Source organism: Dothidotthia symphoricarpi, assembly GCF_010015815.1.
Source record: "Dothidotthia symphoricarpi CBS 119687 unplaced genomic scaffold P153scaffold_9, whole genome shotgun sequence".
NCBI classification, from domain to species: domain Eukaryota; kingdom Fungi; phylum Ascomycota; class Dothideomycetes; order Pleosporales; family Dothidotthiaceae; genus Dothidotthia; species Dothidotthia symphoricarpi.
Genome location: NW_022985016.1, coordinates 1,239,238 through 1,260,106, shown reverse-complemented (window position 1 = coordinate 1,260,106; position 20,869 = coordinate 1,239,238). Strand labels below are relative to the sequence as shown.

Here is a 20,869-nt window from a genome sequence, read left to right as displayed (position 1 = left end):
GTCGTAGATGGACGAAAGGCGTTTGATGGGAAGTGTGAATTGGACGTGAGAAATTACACAATATAGCGAAGATGAGCAGTGCGGCAGTCCTCGATAATCCAATGCAACTAAAACTCCACCCCGCCTCACTATGATGCTAAAATATGCAAGCACAATTCTCACCGTAAAACAACTTCACAGGCCCGCTCAAGTTTAATTAGCCAAACATGTCCGCTCCACGTATATACACCTCATTCTCCACAGCCCAAGGGTGACCTGCTCCACACCACAACGAAGAACCCTAGTCCTCCCCCAGCATCTCGTCCCTCTCCCTGCAAACCACACAACCCCGTCCAACTGCGCTCTTGATTACATGTGCATGCGCCACCTTGGCACCCACGCTCCTGCTCCATCTTCCTCCACTATCCATCGCATCATTCGCGAGCTGTTGCTGTAACGTCGTAGCAACACTAGCACTAGCGCTCGTCTTGGGCAGTAGACATGAAAGATGGAACACGTGCCCACATGCAAACCCGACAAGTGTATCGCGGGACGGCGGCAGTGGACCATCGATGATATCTTCCTCCTCCGCGGTGGGCAACATGAACGGACGACGACAACCCGTGCAATGACCCGGCGGCGCCTCCGCTTCTGGAGCTTCTGGCGCAGGAGGATCGGGGACTGGGGCGTTGTTTGTCGATAGTGCGGCCGTGGTGTCGTTGTCGTTTTGTACCTTTGCAGCAGTCTTCGGATCTACACCCTTAGGCTCGATATCGATTCTCTTGCCAGGACCCGTATGTGTATGACCCTTGTGCGCCTCCAGCTCATCGTCACAAGCTTCGACCTCGAATTTGACACCACGCTTCTGTCCGGCCCGGAGCGTGTCCATGCCTGCTGCCACTTCACCTCGGAGGACCCTGGCGACACCCTCGGAGATGGAATGTTGGATCTCGTATTCGCGGACCATGCGACCGATACCATCTCGAAGACCCTCAATTTCGAGACCTTCGGGAATGCGACGGACGAGTTTGATGGGGTCGATTGCTGTGCCGACCTCCTCCAGCAAGCCGCGGATGAAGTGTGGCTTGTCCATGGAATATTCGAGCAGATCGTTCCATAGGTCTGGATCGTCTTGTTCTTTGGCGAAAGAGATAGCGAAGCTGACGTCGGATAGTTTTTCGATGATCAAGTACAGAGCGCGTTTTGTCTGGCCCGTCTTTGAGAGAATATGTCTGCAGCGTGTTAGGGGTATTCCAAAAAACGAGTGGATATACTTACACAAGCTCTGGAATGTACTCCCTCCTCTCGCAAATAGCGGTAGCCTTGTTCAGATCGAAACTCTGCGACTTCCGCAGGTACTCCATTAGCAGTGGACGGTCGTACTCGGCAAACAGCTCAACCATGAGGTCTGCAAATGCTTCCGCCACAATTTTCCCATCGGCAGCAAGACGGTCTTCAGCTACACGCTCCTTGGCTGTCTTGCCAGTACGTTCGTGCATCTCCGGCTTCCACAGACGTCGAAGGTAGAAGAACAGGAACGGTTGGAATGTCGGTCCGCGTTTTTGTAATTGATTCACGACGTCTTCTGTTGGAATTGTGCCTCTGCAGCCCTCTTCAACAAGAACGCCGATAGCTTCTGTTGACGTCTCTTCCAGTTCTGACAAAGGCGCGGATTCCATCTGTTCTTTCGAGACGCGCATCAGAATGAACCCAGGGATATCGTCTCTGACCGCCTCCACAAGATGGAAGTCGCGTATGAGACTCATCGCCGCATCTGCGTTCTGCAGACGAATATAACATCGAAGTGCTTCTCTTTGTCGGCCGCTCGCGAGGAACAATTTCGCAAGACCGTCCTGTAGGATTCGCCAGTCCCGGCCTTGCACATTCTTCTCGATCGACTCTTCCGTCACGTCGCCAGCGGATAGTTTGCTCTTGATAGCCTCTATGACGCTATTAATGTCGTAAAGTTCTGGATCCCAATCCTCGAGTAGGTGCTTGAAGCGTATTCGATCATTGATGATGTAGTGGCCCAGCACAACCTCATAGACCATCGATGGAAGTGGCGGCTGCATCGGTTTCGCGGGAACGTACGGAGATATCTCATTGAAGTGATTTGTCTGCGCAAACTTCCACACCCAGTGCTCCCATCGTGAAGAAGTACCAAGAACGCGACCGGCGATTTTACCCGCCTGTTTCCAGTCATCAGAGCTGACGAGCTGCTGCACCCACAAATCACCGATGCGTCGCTTCTCTTTCTCGACGGCCGAGTTCAGATTCGTCCGTGTCGCAGAGAGGGTTGTCTGAGAGTCGCTCTCGTCGGCGAAGAAGTCCTGCAAGCTTCCTTTCTTCTTCAAGGGGCTGTCAATCGGGGACGATTCCGAAGGTAACTGTGAAGGGGATGTGATGATTTCTGGATGGTCCTCCAGAAGTTCCCATGCGTCCTTGTAGTTTTCGTGTTCCAACTCCCAGTTGAAGTGATCCGAGAGTTCTCGCTTGATAGCCAAAACGCAGTCGTACGGGCTGTGGATGAACACCTTGAGGCCAGCCGTGGCGGCATTCTGATGGATCTGTGGTTGTCGCTTCGCCGGTGCTGATGATCCAGAGTTTCCCCCGGCGCTTGCTGAAGACATTGAAGGTGCTCTTGAGAGCGGCCTAGGCTCTGAACTAAATGGCATGTTGAACACGCTGGCTCCGGAGCTGAAGACTCGGGCTGCACCAGCGCCAACGTCCCAGATGCCACCGCCAATAGCTTCCAGCGCACTTTTCTGAGCAAGAGTCATTGTCTTGGGGTGCGGCACATACAGTGTACCCAAGTGGTAATCAGCAGCAGAAAGCGTCTCGTAGCGACTGACAGTCAGAGAGTCTACTTCAATCTCGTCCGAGGTTGCTGCATCGATGAGTTTGAGCTCGGGAGAGAGACCGTTTGCTCTTCGGTTCATGCCACGCCGTGGGGTTGTCTCAGCCGAGGCAACGGGGTTGTTGTCGTCGTCATGCGTCCGATATGCAAGAACAAGAAGTAAGGAAGGGGTATAAAGCGATATGCCAGAAACAACACAATCGTCGAAACGAAGGCTAGGGTAATGTTAGTCGGGGCTGGAGAGTGGGTGTGGGAGACGTACAAATGAATAATCTCGGCGCTCCCGACCGACCTCTCGCCAACATCTCTGCCAACACCGGCCCCACCAGGTTGAACATGAACAATCCAGGCAGCATCCCCCCATCCGATGACCAGCTTTTCAGTCTTCTTCGTTTTGGTCGCTTTTACAGGTTCGTGCACCCGATGGTGGGGGAGCGTAGATTCAGACTTGCCTGCGCTGTGTCTCCCATTCATGCTCATGATCGCATCGTCGTCAGACTCGAGTGATTGATCGTCAACCCACTCCATCCGTGCCTTCCAAACGCCAGCCATGTCTTGCCAGATTCGGCGATTTGGCTTGTCGATAAAACCGATCCTCTTCCAGGCGGAGTCGGAGTCTGCGCCGTCCAGGTATAGGTTGGTACGCATGATCCGAATGCCATGTTCGTTGGACCACGCCACGTATTTGCCAGATAACGACCACTTGATGGCACTGATGGCGCCTTCCCCAGAGTGCAAGACGGTGTCTTTGCCTCCATGACCCCCCAACCCGATTGCTCCAAGCCACCCTTGAGCCGTTTGAGACGCCGAGCTGGTATTCGCGTTGGACCGGACTCCCAGCTGGCCTCCCGTGGTGAGAATAAGCTCTCCAGCCAATCCTCCTGAAAGATAGGAGCGGTCTGCCTTGTAGTCGGGCGAAAGAGCCACGGCCTGGACAGGGCGCCCGAAGTTTCGCAATGTGACATCTTTCGGGTCAATCAACGAAGACACGCAAACATGCCCGTCTATGGAGGAGGAAGCGATGTATATCTGGTTGGCGGGAGTCGGAGGCACCTGAGCCTGGCGCTGCGCGCGTGGAGGTGTGCCACGGCCAGCTGGCGAAGCATTCTGCCGAGCTGTCGTGTCCAGGCGATCCGCGGATTTCGGCGGCGTGGGCGTCTGGAAGAAGGGCTGCGAGGGCAGCAGTGGCGAGACGGAGAGCGAGGTCACCGAGGCGGCTGGGTGGGCGTTGTAGGTGCGGAGCGGTTGGAACGACGGGATGTTGAGGGCGTGCTGCTGGGATCAATACACTGCATGGCCTGGGGAAGGCGGTGGGAAGACTCACTATATTGCCATTGTGCGTGCCCACGATCTGCCTAGAACTCAGCATGTGCTTTGCGACGTGTAGGGACTCCAGCGGGAAGAGCTTCGGAGCTGTGGCCATACCATTTTGTCCCCCGCGACCAGGAAGGCGCTCGTCGCGTCGCCATTCCGATAGACGGGCCCCAGGTTGGTCGTCAGGCGACTGTACTTGAGCTTGGGCTCCTCGTCGGCCTCGTCGTCGTCCTCGTCGTCGTCCGAGGCCTGCGGTGCGTTGTCCTTGGCGTTCCTGGCGACCTTTTCGGGGCGAGACTCGTCGCAGGCAGCTGCAAGCGACTCGTCGTCGGTCGATTCCACCGCCATGCTCGCGACATGGGCTGCGGCGAGAGAGTGCAGCGTCGGGGAGCTTGCGGGAGAGAGAGGTGTGAAGCTTGGAGTGACGATGCAAGCCACCAATGATGCGCGCTAACACCTCGGAAGAGTGCATGACGCTCCGCAAATGATCCACCTGGATTGCACCTCATCGTGCTTCGAGACCGTCTTCCACACACACAATGTTCAAACAGGCCTCACGCTGGCAATGTCAATTATCCCGTCGAGTGTACTGCACGGCTTGACCAAGCGTCTTGCTTGCTCGTCTCGACAATGCACATACACAAAACCACGACAACTTGAATCCACCCCACGGCCATTCACCTCAGCTGCACCACGGTTCAAGAAGCCTGACTTCACGCAGAAACAGGACGAGCCCAGCGTGAAGGATGAGCAGGCGAAGGACACCCAGCAAAAGGCGGACCGCAAAGGGCCCAGAAAAAATGCAGGCAAAACCTCGTCGCTGCGAAGAGTAGCCGTGGAAGCGCAGAGGTCGAGGGCCTTTGTAAAGTCACGAGGCAGGACCCGTTTCGTGGACCCAGAGGCTGATACAAAGGTACATTTCAACTGAACATGGCGAGGAAAAAAATCATGATACTGATCACAGACCAGACTGTGACCGCCTACTGCGCTGCAGAAACGTACGACATTTCCATCGCCGCCCGCCTCGTCAAAGCCCAAGGCTACGAGCTCGACCCCTCCCAGACAGGCCTCTACCCTCAAGTCATCCACGTCCAGACCAGCAACCGGCCCTCCGAGGTCAAAGACTTCCAGCAAGGCGACATCTTCATCTTCCCCTCGGGCACCGTAGTGACATGGAACGTCCGCGAGCGCGAGGCCCTGAAGCTCGTCAACCAAATCCTGCCCGCCGCAGCAGAGGGCTCGCACCCCAACCTCCTCGAAACAGAAGACCTCGACTACCTCGAAGACGCCACGCGCTCCAGCAGCGAAGTAGTCGGCGACACCATCGTCCTGGGCACCGCGGCAGAAACCTCCGACACTCCACTCCCCACTCAAGACACCAACACCAACACGCCTACCCCCACCCCCGAAGCCGCCACCATCCTCGCCAAAATCGCCTTCTCCTCAGGCCTCGCCCGCTCCACAAAACTCGCCGTCCTCGAAACCCTCCTCTCCTCGTACCAGCACTCCACCCGCGAAATCCCCGCAACCCTCGCCTCGACCTCCCTCCTAAAACCCCGCACGCCCTTCACCCGCTCCTTCATCCTGCGCAAAACAGGCGACCTCCTCTCCATCCGCGCCCAGCTAAACCTCTACTCCGAGCTGACCGACTCCCTCCCGGACATCTTCTGGGACAGCCGCCACGAGCTCGGTCTCGGCGAGTACTACGACCAAGTCGGCCGCGCGCTGGACGTCGGCGTGCGCATCAAAGTGCTCAACGAGAAGATTGGCTTTGCGCAGGAGATTGCCGCCGTTTTGAGGGAGCAGTTGAGTGAGAAACATGGCCTTAGGCTGGAGTGGGCGATTATCGCGCTTATTGCTGTTGAGGTTGTGTTGGAGGTTTATCGCCATTGGGGGGAGAGGGCGGAGAGAGAGGATCCGGCTAGTACCGAGGCGCTGCTTAGACGGTATTTACTCAGGTTGGAGGAGGGGAGGGAGGGGAAGTAGGTGGGCGTGTAGATGTGGGTACTTTGGATTTACATGGGTGGGTTGTTTGTTTGTTTAGATGCTTTGATACCCCTCCTCTCTTTTGCTCAATAGATCGCTTTTCATCAACATTTTCATTCTCATCCCTATATTAGGGAGCAGACTTGATCAGTTTGATTTTCTCCGTCAAGGTCTTGATTTATGCGCTTCTGCTGCTAACTCAAGGGAAGATCTTTCTCGTGCTCTACTTGATGTGTCAACTACGTTACTTCGGGAGCGAATGGAAGACTTGATAAAATAGTAAGGTTTATGAGGTCTTTGCTACTAGTGTAGCTACCGCTAAAGCAAATTTAGCTGCTCCTTCCACTTACATCGGACACGACAGCAGATAATTAACTTTCAACGAGAGTTTGGGGCACGACGTCACGATGTCTGCTGACATTACGAGGAATGAGAACTGTGAGTTTAAGCCATATAGTTCGATTTGTTGGCTACAGTGGAAAGCGTGCACATACTAATGCTCTGCAGTGCTAGGTATGTATTTGCCACTCACTCCACTTCCAAGCCCAGCCACACTCAGCGCAAACATTAGCACCGTCTGTCTGTGTGGAGCAGTCATCGTAAAGTCGTGTGTAAAATCGTCGTGTATCGTGCGTGATAATCCCCACCCACTAAACGCCTCAATCCCAAAGTCATAGAAAGCACAAGCCCATCAAAGCGGCCTCAACGTCCCTCTCCGATACCTCCAAAGCTGCTCCAAGCACACCGCAGCAGCGACATACTTCCAGCTCTTCAGCGTGACATAATTCTGCCAGCCCTCCGTCTCCAGCGCAATCTTGAAGCACGCAACCGCGCGCGGCAACGCCTCTGGCCCTCCATCGCCCTCCCACTCCTCGTCTCCATACACAATCCGCTTAACAATGGCGCCGACGTCTCTGTCAAACCGCTCCTTGACTTCCTGGTTGGCTTCGCGGATGTAGCGTGTAGAAGCGCGTTCCTTCTTGCCGAGGATGTTGCCGGAGAAGACTTCGAGCTCGGTGAGTGGCTTTCCACGATGTGGGCGGAGCGTATCCATGATTTCGAGCATGTTTTCTTCGTAGCTGGGGGTGTGTTAGCGTGGAGTCTAGTATGGGTGATTGACGACGTACTATTCTCTCAAGTCTTCGGCGAATGTGCGGTGGTGGTCCCATTGGAAGCCTCGGGTCTCGCGGTCGATGTATCGATCGACCTTTTCGACTAGAGATTCGCCGCCGTTGAAGCTTTGCTTTGCTTCGAATTCGCCTTTCATCTTGTTGAAGAAGGTCCTCTCGTCGATGTTGCGGTATAGTTGTCCAAGGACTTTGTCGCTTCTGTAGTAGCGAGTGCTGTCGAGACATTAATGTGATGTCCTCTAACGACAGTTCATAACTCACCTAGCTCTGTCTGGATCCATGACACCGATACTATCCGGTTCGTCAATATCATCCTCCTCGAGTTCTTCTAGCTCTGTCGCTCCTAGTTCGTTGATCACAAGGCCTGGGCCAGGAGCCATGAAGTCCGGTCTGATATGATCTGTTCCATGAGGTATCTGAGACATATCCGCCTGCATAGAGAACTGCGGTCAGCAATGCAGCATGCATGATAGAGGAACCAGGAGATTACGTACAGGATTACCAGACTTGCTAAAGTCCACCGCATCTGAGGCGAGCTTTGCCAGAGTGATGCAAGCAACATCCCGAGTCCCACCTGGTTTGATATCAGCCCGAATTTTATGCTTGTTGCTAATCTGCCCGAGGCGATCCATCTTCATAAACTCGATGAAAAAGTCGACGATATCTTCGCTTTGAACGGATCTGCCCAAGTCTCGCGGAGGAGCTGCCGTGTAATCCGCAGGGTACTCGGTCATGTTGGGTATCAGCCGCTTGTCCCAAATGATGTGGAACAAATCTCCATCAAGATCTCCGCCGCTTAGCTGTGAGGGAAGATCCCGCGCTCCCTGCTGTGAGAAGACTATGCAGTTGTGTAAGTTCCTGAGAGGGCAATCCGAAGGGACATTGACGGCTTTGACAACTTGTATATCGCCTGGGTGCAGCGCTGGTGCCCGAGTAATCTGAAGTCAGTCACAGTTAGTAAATGTCTCATCTATACTAATTGTTTGAGAAATTGCTTACGACGATGCGATCGCGGACAATGATTTGCCTAGCTTTAGGACGATTGTATTCGTCATCAATCTGCCTAACAATGTAGACCTCGTTCTCTCGCAGTGTGTTAGTCTCGTCCATGATACCGTAAAGAAGACAGCCTTCTTCGATCGGTATGCGAGCGCGGTACTTCAAACTTCTGAGGCTCGACATGGCCGCAACCTCGATTATATCCGTCAGGAACCTGTCCTCGTGAAAGGGGACTCCGATGTAGTGCAGGAGTTCGAAGAGTCTGGGGACCTTTGCGGCCTTGCCAGAATTTGAATAGTCTGAAGACTACATTAGCCTGGTGTGGTTTTTTGAATCACAAATAGAAACGTCGAAACCTCCAAATCTTTCCACTCGATCCGTGTCAAAATCATAACAGACACAAAAATTACTCATGTTGGTCTTGAAAAGCTTGAAATGAAGACGAAGAGACTCGAGAAAACAGACTTACCGAGAAAGCTGGCAGCATTGAGGGGGTGCTTGATCACCATTTCCAGCATGTCACGAGCATTAGTCTGTACCTCAATGAAGTTCCTCGCCGGTATGCCCAGATCTTCGAGGATCTTGACAAACTGGTGGTTGAGAAACATGACTAATGGTCTGTATGCTGCTCCGCAGAGCTCTAGATCCCTCCATCCTTCTTGTGCGATGTATTTCGTCATGCTCTTTCGAATATGCAGCTGTTCGCCATGGAGGGAGGTGTCGAGTGACAAAACTCCCTTTGCGCCACGATAACGAATCTGGAGAATGGTTGGGCACCTCTCTCTACGTTCGGGAGGAAGCGATCTCCATACCATCTGCAGCAAGTCCAGAGATATGGTACCGCAACCGTCCGAAAAGCACCGGTTATTTCGTTCGACATCGTCCTTGGTCTCTGTAACGTAGGATGTGTTTGGTATAGCGACAGCATAAATACTATCAGAGAATGCTTGTCCAATACGTGCAGCACACTTTGCGGAACAGTGGATATTGGAGAAGTCACCAAGGTCTTGAATGACATCCCGCGCAATGATGAGCTTACCGTCTTCTTCAAATGGTGCCATGAACCAGGTTTGATGGTACCGGAGAGATGCGTGACTGAACCCAAGAAATGAATAGGTTCGTCCCGCGACTGTGATACCCTGTCCAAGAACCGTTCGGAACCGTTCGTAGATCTGTGATTGAGACGAACGCGGATCGTGAAATATCGGCAAGCCGTCTTCGTCCGCGATGAAGACTCTCATGAAGCATTCCGTATGTTTTGAGTACTTGCGAAGAACTCGGTTTGTAACTCCCCAATCCGGCCCTCTGAGTATGATACCTGTCGGTGTTATTGTGGCCTTATACGTCAGCGCTAGATGTTCCTTGGTTCGTCCTTTACTTAAACCACGATTGGTCACATCTGCCTTCTTCAGGATCTGGATATTGTCTAGGAGCGTGCTTGTTAAGTTTTGCAGACTGAATTCACTTGCCGCAACATCTGGTGCTGGGGTAGAGACTTGGAGTCCGAGTTTTCTGATAGCGTTTGCAGTAAGTTCGGAACCATGTTGCTGGGAAATTCTGCGGACAACAAGAACTAGCCCAATCATCTTCAGTGGCGTGATTGTTCCTTCGAGAACGAGAGCTAGAAGTTGAAAGCGGACAGCAAAACTGAACTCTGGAAACGCAATTGGATCATAAACGGCAAGGATACGCTCGAGATCAGCGTACTCGGCCTCGATCGTTCCCGTAAGCTTGTTCGGTTCCATGGTTTTCCACCAGTGTACTTCAGGAACGGAAGCGTTCTTGACGAAAGTGAAAGCTTGGTAAGCCAGTGGCAGATTTGGGAAATACAGCTTGTACACCATGCATAAAGCAGAGTTCTTCGCGTGTGAGCGTTGAAGGGCGCAAAGCCGTTCAAGTCGAGGGACTTGTGCACGTTTGTTCGAGGTGCCCAGCTCCAAGCGTGCAAAGTCCGGCATTCCGTTGGGTATGAGGTTCGGCTGTGCTCCAGTATACAGATGAAGATCTTCCTCTGTTTGGATTTGATAGATCTTCGGCGGTGACTTCAGCGTGAACGTGATGGATCCTCGATTTCCATTGGTGATCGATGGTATTGTGTGCTCCAAGATGGTATACGGAATATCGATCCTACAGCGCCAATCGTATCCATGATAACTGCCCTTTTCGAGATATAACACGAGTGCGAACTTCCCAAAGGTCACAAAACCCGAGCGTGGGTCTTTGTACTTCTGGTCGAACACTAGCTTGCCCATACGATCGTAGTCCCAGAGCCCAGTCATCAAGGTCTGGAATTTGAACGTTGGTTGAGACGGCCCTGGTGTCGGCGTGTTTGGACCTCTGCTCGAGTGCTTCACCCTCATCTCCTCCTCCTTATGAAGCAGCGCGATGACCTTGAGAGCTTCAGGCTGTCCGGGCCGGTTGCTCCTCCTACACCTGAGGGTCTTGAACCGAAATACCAATGAATGGTTACCTCGGCCATAATTATTGAGAAACCTCTGTCCGTTGTGAAAGTTGGCCACAGTGATGGTAGCCCAATTGTTCTTGGCCTGTTTGAAGACATCGAAAGCCAGGACGTCGAACCTGCGAAGCTTGTCCTTCAGGAATATCCGTAGCTCGACCTGATTCGCACTTTCAGGGACCTTGAGTAGTAACAGTCAGTTTCGTACTCATATTCAGCCTGGCACTTTCAGAGTACCCCTCCCTCACAGCACCCGGGATTCCCAACATCTTATCTAGAGGTGTCTGCGATTGCAATTTGGTATTCTTGTTGACTTACATCTTGAATGAAGATATCCATAGCGGGTGTTCGATAGTGGTCCTACTCCCATCACGAAAGTGAGTAGAGTAAGACGTAATGGTGAGAGTGTTTGCGGCGTAGTGATACAAGGCTGTAGATCGTCAAAACAGGCAGGTGGGACCCACGCTAGTGCGACAGCATCGCGTTCTTAGGTGAATTCGTGTTCACCTTCACCTTAATTTCGCAACGCGCTATGGAGAGACGCGAGTGTATTCAAGTATGTTGTTTCGTGCTCGAGGCTGTCGATTTGTCCGGGTCCATGGCATGCACGACTACGCCGGGGCAGATTGGAAAGCCACCGCAAGTCGATCAAACACATACTGCAGTACCCCGTAGATGTTTCCTCAACTCTCAACCCCGCAAAAAGGACTTTCAGCAAACCAGATAGTGTGTTCTAGTTGTTGAGCTGATCGCGGTTGTCCCTCAGCTTTGGTACGTGTGGGGTAACATCTACCAGGCCAAAGTATCCCAATGAGCTTAGATTAGATGAAACTGACTATGTAGCTGAAATTCATGGGTTCTAACAGAGATATGTAAATCCTCCTAACGTTTACTTATTGCAGAGCTATGGATCAACTGTGACTGTGGTCTGAGATCGCACATGCGATACTCGCCACTTCCAGATGCACGGACCATATATCCACATCTGTACATAAAAGGTTTCCGTCCGACGTAAAGCACCAAAACGAACGACAAAAAATGAAGATAGTCCCTTGCTCTGTCGCCATCAAAGTCGCTAAAGCCACAGTTTCCAATAATGTTCTTCGGGGGGAAAATATTCAGAATCAGGGACAAAGGCAGCTTATTATCTTCTACCGTAAGCCAACCAAGAGAAGAGAAATGGCGGTAAAATCGACATTCAGGAGGCGGCGTAAGGTGGGTAGCGTAAGAGGGTGCAGTGCTACTGATAGAGTTGCGGGATGTTCGAGCGGCGGTCCAGCGACTACCATGTGCAGGTGAATAGGTGTTGCCTGGTTCTTTCATCCCGCCATTCGTCGCTCTCTAGTACGACTCCAAGTTCTCCACATGCTTGTTGAAAACTTCTTCCTCAAGTGGTCTCACGAAAACCCCGCTCCCTGAATTGGCCTGATCTCCATTTTCTGATTCGCTCGGAATTCGATCCATTAATAGATCCTCGAATTCAGGCGAATCTCTGATCTCAGTATCGCCAAATACCCGGTATCTTGGAAACGGAGACTTATATATGACCACGAGTCGAGTCGGAAAAGAATATTTGAGTTGACAGAGCCACAGTATTGTTTCCAAGACTTCCCTGCCATACACAACCTCGCTCTTGTGTGTTATCGTCATTTCGATGGCTCGTACGTCTTGCGAGCCGTTTTGTGTTCGGCGTGTTTGAGAGAGATTAAGGGCACAGATTCGGAGAAAGTTCCTGACCGCTTTGTTTTTACATAGGCTGATGTCCTCGTCCGTCTCGCCGAGGCAGCTTCTTAAGGCACTAGCTCCGACAAGTGCCCACGCTGCACTATAGTCTACTAGATATTGTACGGGCTGGGTATTACAATGCTGCATCTTGCGGTTGAGGACCGGACGAGCTTCCTCGTTCACGAGGTGACAGGTCATCAGGATCTCGAGTGGAATGCGCGGTCTAATGAGGGTCACACGAGATTCGTCGACCTGGGCTTTGGGAGGAGCTGGCCAGTCTCTTTTGTCGAGGAGGGCTTGTGTTCTGACTAGAACGTGCGAAGTGGTAGAGATTTCGATACTCTTGTACACCCAGCAACGTAGCTCTGCAGGCAGATCCAGAAATCGGAAGGGCTGTTGGTCCACAGTAGCTGGCGCCATATTTGAAGACCGGATGATACTGTCGGGAACGTGAGGCGGACGTGGATTGTTGTTGTCCAGGCTGCGGTATACAAGCGAATCTTGCTCCGTTAGAGACAAACAATCGTTCCTTAACAACTGGCTGCTTAATATACCAGTGCGGACGCGTGATCAAGAGCCCAGGCAGCTGCTAATCAAAGTTTGGTTCAGGTCGTGAACCCTGGCTGGATCATGAAAACTCTTCGATCGACCAGTAATGCTGAACACGTAACCAGAGCAAATTATACTAGCAGATAAGAGTCTTGCTATATCTGGGCGCTAATGCTTTCTAGCAACCAAGGCTTATAATCTATCTACAATTGATAATTCTGACAATGTTTAGTTATATAACAACCGGGTCATTTTTTCCTGCAATGTAGTGCCACCCCGGCAATGTTTTGGTCATATACACTACTTTTGCCTGGTACCACAGTATTCGAGAGTCCAGCATATGGCTGAAAAGATCCCCCGCATACTCAACCACTGCAATAGGAAAAAACAACAACAACAATACATTGTAAGAGGAAGGTAACAGTTGACAAGCAACATAAATGTGCCATATTGAACAAACTAGGTTCGCAAAGAAGAAGACGCACTATTTCTCCGTGCCACTAAAAGTCTTTTGTTCTTCTAATCTGTGTTTAAAAGACCTTTCAATAGTTGTGCAACCTTTTGGCCAACCGCATGTCCAGGTACGGTCCACAAGGCCGTTAGCCATACAAGAGGCTTCTAGACCAGGCAGCAACGCTAAAGACGTACTCAGATGTTACATTCCTCAAGATCTAATCTCAGGTTCATAATCATCTAGCTAATCAGAACTTGTCACTTCAAACCTCAAACTCTCTTCTTCCCTTTCCTCCACTCAGCCTCACGTCCGCTATATAACAAATGATTTTCCATTTTTAGACGCACGCTACGTATCATATGGTTAGCCTTGGACTTTTACCTAGGTAAAAAACCGGACAGATTCTGTCCTTTGTACTGCTGACAAATCACAAAATTGACCACCTTTCTTGACCAGGTGGTGGAAGCGCCAACTGGCGATCCTCTTAGACTCATCCCTCTCAAAGACGCTCTGCCCCTCCATCACTCTGCCACTTCATACCGCGATATATTGCATCTGGTTCGGCGGGTGAATAGCCTTGAACATCACAAGCAACTCAACAGAAACATATAATCTTAACAACTCATATAACCATCACTCTACAATGGCCTCCTCAGCACTCCCATCAAACAGCCGCCTCGTTAACATCGGCACTCACTCTCTGGCTCTCTACACTCATGGCCCAGAGCCTAGTAGCTCCAAAGATCCCGTCGTACTGTTCATCTCAGGCGTGGCAAGCGATGCCCTCAACTGGCAAGCAGTGGTGCGGTTGCTAGGGCTGCGAAGCTACACTTACGACCGTTCCGGCTATCACAACTCAGAGTCCTCGCCGCTCGCTCCCTCGGCGGAGAACATTGCTCTGGAGCTCTCCCTTCTGATTGAGAAAGCGCCTATCCAGAACCCTCTAATCCTTGTGGGTCACTCCTGGGCCGGTGTGCTCACGCACGAGTACATTGCCCTAAAGGGGATTGACCAGATCGCTGGTCTGGTGCTTGTAGACGCCAACCATGAGAGAGCATCACTGGTGATGGGCGTGAACGATCCAATTTTATGGACAGTTGCTGCGGATGTCGAACCATACTCTGCCTGGGGCGTGGAGGCGGAGCACAGGTTGACGCAAGAGGAGTGGGACGCATTCAGGGCGGCGGAAGCAACTGAGAAGTTCAAGCTAATCATGTGCAAAGAGGATGAGAATTACATGCCAAGTTTTGAGACACTGCGGAAGAAGGAGCTGAGCAAGAAGCAGCCACTGCTTACCGTCAAACCAGTTCATGTGATTGTGGGCACACGAAGCAGGGACTGGACAGGATTGTACAAGGCGGGCGTTGCTAAAGGGAATGGGACTGAAGAGCAGAGGAGCTATGTGAGAGAGTTGATCAAGGCAATTGATGCGAAGAATGAGGGTCTTATGAGAGAATTCTTGAAACTCTCTACGAAGAGCGAGCTTGTCTTCGCTACCAAGAGTGGACACTTTGTCCAGATGACTCAGCCGGAAATTGTTGTCGATGGAGTGAAATGGGTCCTGGATAACCAACCAGCCTCTTCTTAGTTGCGGAGAATCAGTAATTTTAATACTAAGCACCCAAATTTCGTGGACAGCATCTATGATGTGAACAATGGTGGAACGTAGCTACGTCAGATGGAATAAAATGCAGTGGACAAGTAAGGAAAGTTCAGAGACTAGCGGATAAAGGCACGTCAGACAAGATGCAAGGTACATAAAGAACCTGTGTTTTTACTCAAGTAAGAGAATATAGCCAGCTGTTTCTATTGTCTTTCCAAGCGCATTTGAAGTTCTCTACCATGTTTTGACTGTTAGTCTACTAGAAGTTTGCTCCTTCCTTGCTCAATGTATACCAAGATTACAATAACAAACTAATGATAAAAAATAAATGCTACTAATGCTTGCGACACATCTTTTGAAGACATTAATGTTTATTACTTTCGCCGATATTTGGTATTTAGGGGAGGGCCGACTCGATAGAAGTGATAGGACCGAGGCTTGTGAGATTGAGATATAGTGAATGAGATTGATTCCAAGTAGGGGAGGACTTGGCCGATTACGAATGAGAATAAGAGGTCTTGGTATCAGAGGGATTGGAAACGCTGACTAATGAGAAACTACTTCCGGGAATCTCCAAGACGCAAGCAGACAGTGTGCTGGACAATGAAGCGGATAGTGTTGTTCAAATGGTGCAGGCGTTAAACAAAGTGAGGAAAATGGCGGTATTTGAGAAAAGAGATTCGGATTGAGCGTTCGCGCAAGGAAGTTCCTCGCACTAGAAATGAATGACAAATGTTGAAGAGGTTCAATAAAACGACAGCAGGCAGTCATTGCATATGGTACTCATGAACATGTGTATGGCAAGACAGCGGAAGCACACTAGTCTTTACATTGAATGGCTTTCCTCGTACTCGCGAATATGCTTCATCACGTATCCTTTTGTGCCTTATATAATAGCATGGTCATTGGTTTTCTATCCTTACGTCATTCTTGTACGAAAGATCTATTTATGAGCGGAGATGGCCTGATACTATGAGACGGAATATAACGCACAGCTCAACGCCGCGTCAGAAGAGCCCTTTCGAAGAATTTGTCACAGACATTTGGTGTTGTCCCCGTTCAACACTGAGACCTCAACACCAATCCCGAAGTCCAAAGTCTAGTTGTCACATCTGTCGTAGGACCCTCTCCTGGTTCTATCAACACACGCTCAGAACTTGACATTCCTTATCGCGTCATCGACGGCTTGAGTTACCTCCTCTTTTGTGGCATCCTTCTTGATCAGAATTGATGTCATAACTCCGTGCGTTCCACCGTTCTTTTTCCTCCAGTCCTCGATTGAAGCTGGAATCTTGCCCGCATTGGGCTGTAACTGGTACTTGTGGAATGCCTGCCCATTCTGGATCACCTCCCCGTCGTAGTCGAAGCGAACACCGTATCGCTCAAGGTCGGGCTTGTTCTTTGGCCAAGCGGTCTTTCCTCGACTGACGGTTGGTTTTGCGAGTTTCTTCCAGGCTCCACTATCACTGACGCCCTTGCTGACGGTCTTGAGAGTCTTCATGGTTCAAGAGGTCGGTGGTTGATCGGCTAGTTGGTCTCTTCGAGGATGTGTTGGGAATGGGAGGAAAGGTACGCAGGGATTTTATGCGAGTGAACGAAGTAGTAAAGTATATCTAGTGACGCCCAACGAAAGAGTTGTGAGAAAGGCTGATAGCGAACTAGATACTCGAGGCATGAAAGATACTTATAGCCTTCCACTGATACTAAGCCGTATCCATTCATGCACGAGTACACTCTAATTGATGAAATCCATGTACGCGCGCGCCTCTGAAGCGCCATGATGAAGTACTGGAAGTGTGCGTTCTGTTCGCAATTTGTCAATATGTGGTACCCCCTGGAAGTATAATATATACGCTACTTGTAGGTGCCTTCAAGGAAGCTCACAGATTGGTCAAACTTCTCTTGATTGGGAGTCAAGACAAACTGAGAATTAGCACGTAAAGTGGAGAAGCCCTTATACTTCCGGGGGTACCACTGTAAAACAGTGGTGAAGGAGGCACAGCACAAAGTCCCACATATGTGTAAACTAGGCCTAAAGCAGGGAGCTCGTGTGGAAAGCGACGGGTATTAGATCGCATATATATGCCTCTGAGGAAGCCATAAAGCGAAAATTCGGGAAAAGAAACAGACAACAATCTTCGAAATGATGAAGATGTCTTACATACTGCTGCTAGCTGGAGATGATCAACTTGGGTTCGGCGGAGTAGCCCCGCCGCTAATGTCTATTGCCTCTCTTTCAGGACTAGTAATCTTTAGCGCCTCTTGCTTCTTACCTCGTTTTCCCCGGCGCGTAATGACACAAACTACGGCGGACACGCTTCCTAAGAACACGGGGAAACGCAACCGTGAATTGTCGTGCGATTATTTTTCGATCGCTACAAAATCTGATATAAGGCTAAAGCGACAAGTTCACGTCGCCCAAGCTGCGCCCAACCTAGTCCTTTCCTGCTTGCCGCCGCCCAGAGGCATACTTTGTTCAAATTTTCGCAAACTTCCTAAGGGTTATTGGTTTTTACAGGCATATCGATCCTACTGCTGAGGCGCGTTGCTGTTTTGTGAGCCTACATTGATGAGCTTTTGGTGTCCACTCCCTTCGCGGATCATGATTTCACGAACAACGCCATTTCGACGAAAGTTACAGCCATTGGTCACACAGAAAAAATCGATATTCAAGTCTTCTCGCAGTCTGGGTAGCACATTAGCTCTATCTCGAATTGGCGTACGAGACGCCATGGATCACAATCACGAACTGTTCGAATATACTTCGGGAAGATGGATGTAAGGCTGGACTAAGTAATGTGTTCAGTACCCATCAAACTTCTAACTACTTCTTCTAGATACAACGAAGATGTACGTTTAGCTGAAAGGCGCTTGTCCTTTAACGTCAATGAGCTCAAGAAAGTCGCCGCAAGCTCTGTCAACAAGCCTGAGTCTGATGTTAAGAGCCTTCAAAAATTGGCGGAAGGCGGTTTCAACCGGATCTTTGAAGTAGGTATGAGAGATGGAACATCTGTTCTGGCTCGACTGCCATATCCCTCGACATTGCCGCGTCGCTTGGCTGTGGCTAGCGAAGTCGCGACAATGGACTTTGTCCGCGCACATGGCATTCCGACTCCACGAATACTTGGATACGCTATTGATGAGAATCCCGTCGGCTCAGAATATATTTTGATGGAAAAGCTACCTGGACAGCCGATCGGAGATACGTGGTTTGATCTATCTGAACAGCAAAGGCTACAAGTTTTGCATGACATTGTCAAGCTTGAATCTAAGCTGTTCAACATCCAGCTGCCTGCTAGTGGAAGCATATATTATGCTCATGACCTGGATTCGAATACTCCCAGGGTGAGCATACCTGAAGCGGACGGTCAGTTCTGTGTAGGCCCGTATACTGGGCTTCGTTGGTGGTTTGGTGAGCGTGGGGATCTCAGGCTTGATCGAGGGCCACGTAAGCATCAATAGTGCCTATGATATCCATGACACTCACGTTGCTTAGATGTTGACACTCTTCGCGCCCTTCAAGCTCCTGCTGAGAAGGAGCTAGCCTGGGTACGCGAGTATGGACGGCCACGATATCCATTTCACCGGCAACACAGAGAAGCCTTCCGGTACGAAAAACAAGACCCAATGATCCACGCAGAATCCCTGGAAGAATACCTGCGTGTGGCGCTGCATCTCGTACCGACAAGCCCGGAGCTCAACCTTCCTGTCCTTCGCCATCCCGACGTCCAGCCGAATAACGTCTTCGTATCTGAAGACTACAAAGTCACTAGCCTTATCGACTGGCAGCATGCCACTGTTCTTCCATTATTCCTTGCGGCTGGTATACCGAACGCGTTCCAAAACTATGGCGATGCTGAGTCGAGAGCTTTCACGCCCCCGCATAATCCTGACCCGGCTCACCTTGACTCCCTAGACGATATCGAGCGTATCCAAGCTCAAGAGGAGTTTCGTCGCAGACACGTACACTTCTTCTATCTCGGGTTCACTCAACGATTCAACCAACGACACTGGCGTGCTCTCGATGAAGAGACAGACCTACTCAAGCGCCGAATCTTCGACCACGCCGGCGAACCATGGGAGGGCCTCAATACAGCTCTTCAGTACGACCTTGTTCAAGTCTCACAAAACTGGGATAAAATTGCTCCCCTGAATCACGATGGCACTGCACCAACATGTCCTGTATCTGTCACACAAGAAGAAGCTGAACGCATTGATGCTCTAGATGACTCGCATCGCGACGCGGATGGCGATGTGGAACAGATCAACGAGCTTCTTGGTATAGCATCCGACGGATGGACCCCACACGAACGGTTTGAGAGCGCGAAGAGAAAAGCAGCTGAGATCCGGGAGCAAGCACTGGCCTCGGCAGACGACGACCCTTGGTTAAGAGAAATGTCTGAGCGGCATTGGCCGTTTGATGACTATGATGAGGATGAGTGAAGAATGATTGACGATCTCATATCATGCTCTATACCTCGTGGACTGAATTATCATCATTGTGTGAAGTTGAAGTACAAGTTCACTTGCGAAAATCTAGTCCGCCGGCACGTCACTTAAATAGAGCTGAGCAAACGGAGAGCCCTATTTCAACATCCTACAGTCATATGTGAAAGGCCCTCAGTCTTTTGGAGTATGTATTTGTGACATGCCTACAGGCAAACTTGGCGTCTACGGTATGGCCTGTAAAACCACGATCGATTACCTATGAAGCTCCTACAAAGGCTTCACGATGATCCACGTAACCTTTGTAAGGCCGTTGGTAAAAGTCGCGCCAATCAAACGCGTTGTCTAAACGGTTATACATATCCACATATTCTCTCACGTCCATATACATCCACCCAACCTCCTCCCAATCTTCATCGGTTTCGCCGTCCTCCCAGTCCTCAGCCACCACAGCAACCCTGTCCTCTTGCCAATCTGTAGTTAGGATCTTGATGACCGGAGACCCTGACCCGATAGATGCATCCAGCGAGCGAAGGCTAGACTCGTCTACGAATAAACAGAAGTTCCACCTCGAAGGGAGACTTGACACGGGATGTTTCTCGTCATGAGCGTCGTTGCTGAGTAGCTTCGAACGAACCTGCGCGCTTCCACCATACTTATTTGGGTCGCGAAGCCGTGGCGTCAGGTCATCAGCAATCCAGGCGCGAAATGCATGGCGCACTGTGTGTGCGTCGGCACCAGTCAACATCTCTTCGTCCTCGATGATAGTCAGCTCGTGGCGGGGGAGGAGATCAGTGCGAGTCGAAAGCGACAAAGAGTTTGTGACGGTCGAACGTAGAAGCTTGAGCATGTGGGCCCAAGGTGCGTCGCTGTCCACGCCGTAAACAGTGCGAAAGACGACGAATCCCCAAGGTGCGTCAGGTCGTATTGCATAGTGGTTGAGACTGGCATCAATGTCATGATATTCTTTTGGAAACTTCGCAATCAGCGGTTCGAGTGACGACTTGAAACCTTCAATCGTGTTGAGGGCTTCGTCAACATCCTTCCGGACAGCCGACATCGTCGCTTCTCGATCTTTGGCGAGAGGTATGGATGAGCTGGGGACTGAACGATTGCAGATCAACTGTTTTTGGAGGTATTTCGGTTTGATGAGTGACGCTGAAACCCATACATGTGTCGTGCGTGGGAAGAAGAGGCCAGCGTGCAGAAGAGGCCGTAACGGGCAATGAATTTGCATTCTTAGCAAGAACAACTGGAGTGGTGGACTCCTACACGTCTTTAATGACCGTTTAGTACACCTGAACGAGGCGTTTTCGGCATAGTGTAATGATTTTGTTGTGTGTTTAGTATTGTGTTTTATCGAGTGTTA

General features: G+C 50.7%; 8 protein-coding genes across 8 annotated transcripts; 3 read left to right on the top strand and 5 right to left on the bottom strand.

The window, feature by feature from the left end:
* Positions 1-78: 78 nt before the first annotated feature.
* P153DRAFT_315816 (vacuolar assembly protein-like protein) lies at positions 79-4,537 on the bottom strand. Its single transcript, XM_033664970.1, has 5 exons — positions 4,262-4,537; positions 4,161-4,187; positions 3,099-4,108; positions 1,258-3,051; positions 79-1,211 (listed from the first exon to the last, which is right to left on the bottom strand). Exons 1-5 carry the CDS (start codon positions 4,496-4,498, stop codon positions 281-283), a joined length of 3,999 nt encoding a protein of 1,332 aa, XP_033524522.1. The 5' UTR covers positions 4,499-4,537; the 3' UTR covers positions 79-280.
* Positions 4,538-4,715: 178 nt separating this feature from the next.
* On the top strand, positions 4,716-6,136 carry P153DRAFT_385371 (DUF155-domain-containing protein; the record flags this gene model as incomplete). Its single annotated transcript, XM_033670422.1, has 2 exons — positions 4,716-5,063; positions 5,120-6,136. The coding sequence occupies 2 exons, from the start codon at positions 4,716-4,718 to the stop codon at positions 6,134-6,136; spliced, it is 1,365 nt and encodes a 454-aa protein (XP_033524521.1).
* A 446-nt stretch (positions 6,137-6,582) lies between these two features.
* P153DRAFT_315810 (RdRP-domain-containing protein) lies at positions 6,583-11,105 on the bottom strand. The gene is made up of 7 exons (XM_033664969.1): positions 11,042-11,105; positions 8,735-10,904; positions 8,266-8,564; positions 7,761-8,204; positions 7,528-7,697; positions 7,264-7,479; positions 6,583-7,215 (listed from the first exon to the last, which is right to left on the bottom strand). The coding sequence occupies exons 1-7, from the start codon at positions 11,060-11,062 to the stop codon at positions 6,828-6,830; spliced, it is 3,708 nt and encodes a 1,235-aa protein (XP_033524520.1). The 5' UTR covers positions 11,063-11,105; the 3' UTR covers positions 6,583-6,827.
* Positions 11,106-12,025: 920 nt separating this feature from the next.
* Positions 12,026-12,898, bottom strand: P153DRAFT_339703 (uncharacterized protein). Its single transcript, XM_033665838.1, has one exon. The coding sequence runs from the start codon at positions 12,866-12,868 to the stop codon at positions 12,065-12,067; it is 804 nt and encodes a 267-aa protein (XP_033524519.1). The 5' UTR covers positions 12,869-12,898; the 3' UTR covers positions 12,026-12,064.
* Positions 12,899-13,965: 1,067 nt separating this feature from the next.
* On the top strand, positions 13,966-15,187 carry P153DRAFT_366596 (alpha/beta-hydrolase). The gene has a single exon (XM_033668086.1). It carries the CDS (start codon positions 14,095-14,097, stop codon positions 15,037-15,039), a length of 945 nt encoding a protein of 314 aa, XP_033524518.1. The 5' UTR covers positions 13,966-14,094; the 3' UTR covers positions 15,040-15,187.
* A 930-nt stretch (positions 15,188-16,117) lies between these two features.
* On the bottom strand, positions 16,118-16,720 carry P153DRAFT_231343 (uncharacterized protein). Its single transcript, XM_033662688.1, has one exon. It carries the CDS (start codon positions 16,553-16,555, stop codon positions 16,205-16,207), a length of 351 nt encoding a protein of 116 aa, XP_033524517.1. The 5' UTR covers positions 16,556-16,720; the 3' UTR covers positions 16,118-16,204.
* A 929-nt stretch (positions 16,721-17,649) lies between these two features.
* P153DRAFT_231335 (uncharacterized protein) lies at positions 17,650-19,628 on the top strand. Its single transcript, XM_033662687.1, has 2 exons — positions 17,650-18,502; positions 18,551-19,628. The coding sequence occupies exons 1-2, from the start codon at positions 17,851-17,853 to the stop codon at positions 19,495-19,497; spliced, it is 1,599 nt and encodes a 532-aa protein (XP_033524516.1). The 5' UTR covers positions 17,650-17,850; the 3' UTR covers positions 19,498-19,628.
* A 131-nt stretch (positions 19,629-19,759) lies between these two features.
* P153DRAFT_385365 (uncharacterized protein) lies at positions 19,760-20,560 on the bottom strand (the record flags this gene model as incomplete). Its single annotated transcript, XM_033670420.1, has 1 exon — positions 19,760-20,560. One exon carries the CDS (start codon positions 20,558-20,560, stop codon positions 19,760-19,762), a length of 801 nt encoding a protein of 266 aa, XP_033524515.1.
* Between the last annotated feature and the right edge of the window lie 309 nt (positions 20,561-20,869).

What these genes read in the sequence shown, in the direction of transcription:
- P153DRAFT_315816 (XM_033664970.1), bottom strand. Translation starts at nt 4,498, where the DNA reads ATGGCGGTGGAATCGACCGACGACGAGTCGCTTGCAGCTGCCTGCGAC. An exon ending in TGGTCGCGGGGGACAAAATG is followed by an intron (nt 4,188 to 4,261) that starts GTATGGCCACAG and finishes AGTTCTAGGCAG; the next exon opens with ATCGTGGGCACGCACAATGG. An exon ending in GCACGCACAATGGCAATATA is followed by an intron (nt 4,109 to 4,160) that starts GTGAGTCTTCCC and finishes TGATCCCAGCAG; the next exon opens with CACGCCCTCAACATCCCGTC.
- P153DRAFT_315810 (XM_033664969.1), bottom strand. Translation starts at nt 11,062, where the DNA reads ATGGATATCTTCATTCAAGAT. An exon ending in CAATGCTGCCAGCTTTCTCG is followed by an intron (nt 8,565 to 8,734) that starts GTAAGTCTGTTT and finishes TGTAGTCTTCAG; the next exon opens with ACTATTCAAATTCTGGCAAG. An exon ending in ATGGATCCAGACAGAGCTAG is followed by an intron (nt 7,480 to 7,527) that starts GTGAGTTATGAA and finishes ATGTCTCGACAG; the next exon opens with CACTCGCTACTACAGAAGCG.
- P153DRAFT_339703 (XM_033665838.1), bottom strand. Translation starts at nt 12,868, where the DNA reads ATGGCGCCAGCTACTGTGGACCAACAGCCCTTCCGATTTCTGGATCTG.
- P153DRAFT_366596 (XM_033668086.1), top strand. Translation starts at nt 14,095, where the DNA reads ATGGCCTCCTCAGCACTCCCATCAAACAGCCGCCTCGTTAACATCGGC.
- P153DRAFT_231343 (XM_033662688.1), bottom strand. Translation starts at nt 16,555, where the DNA reads ATGAAGACTCTCAAGACCGTCAGCAAGGGCGTCAGTGATAGTGGAGCC.
- P153DRAFT_231335 (XM_033662687.1), top strand. Translation starts at nt 17,851, where the DNA reads ATGTGTTCAGTACCCATCAAACTTCTAACTACTTCTTCTAGATACAAC. An exon ending in CAGGCTTGATCGAGGGCCAC is followed by an intron (nt 18,503 to 18,550) that starts GTAAGCATCAAT and finishes CACGTTGCTTAG; the next exon opens with ATGTTGACACTCTTCGCGCC.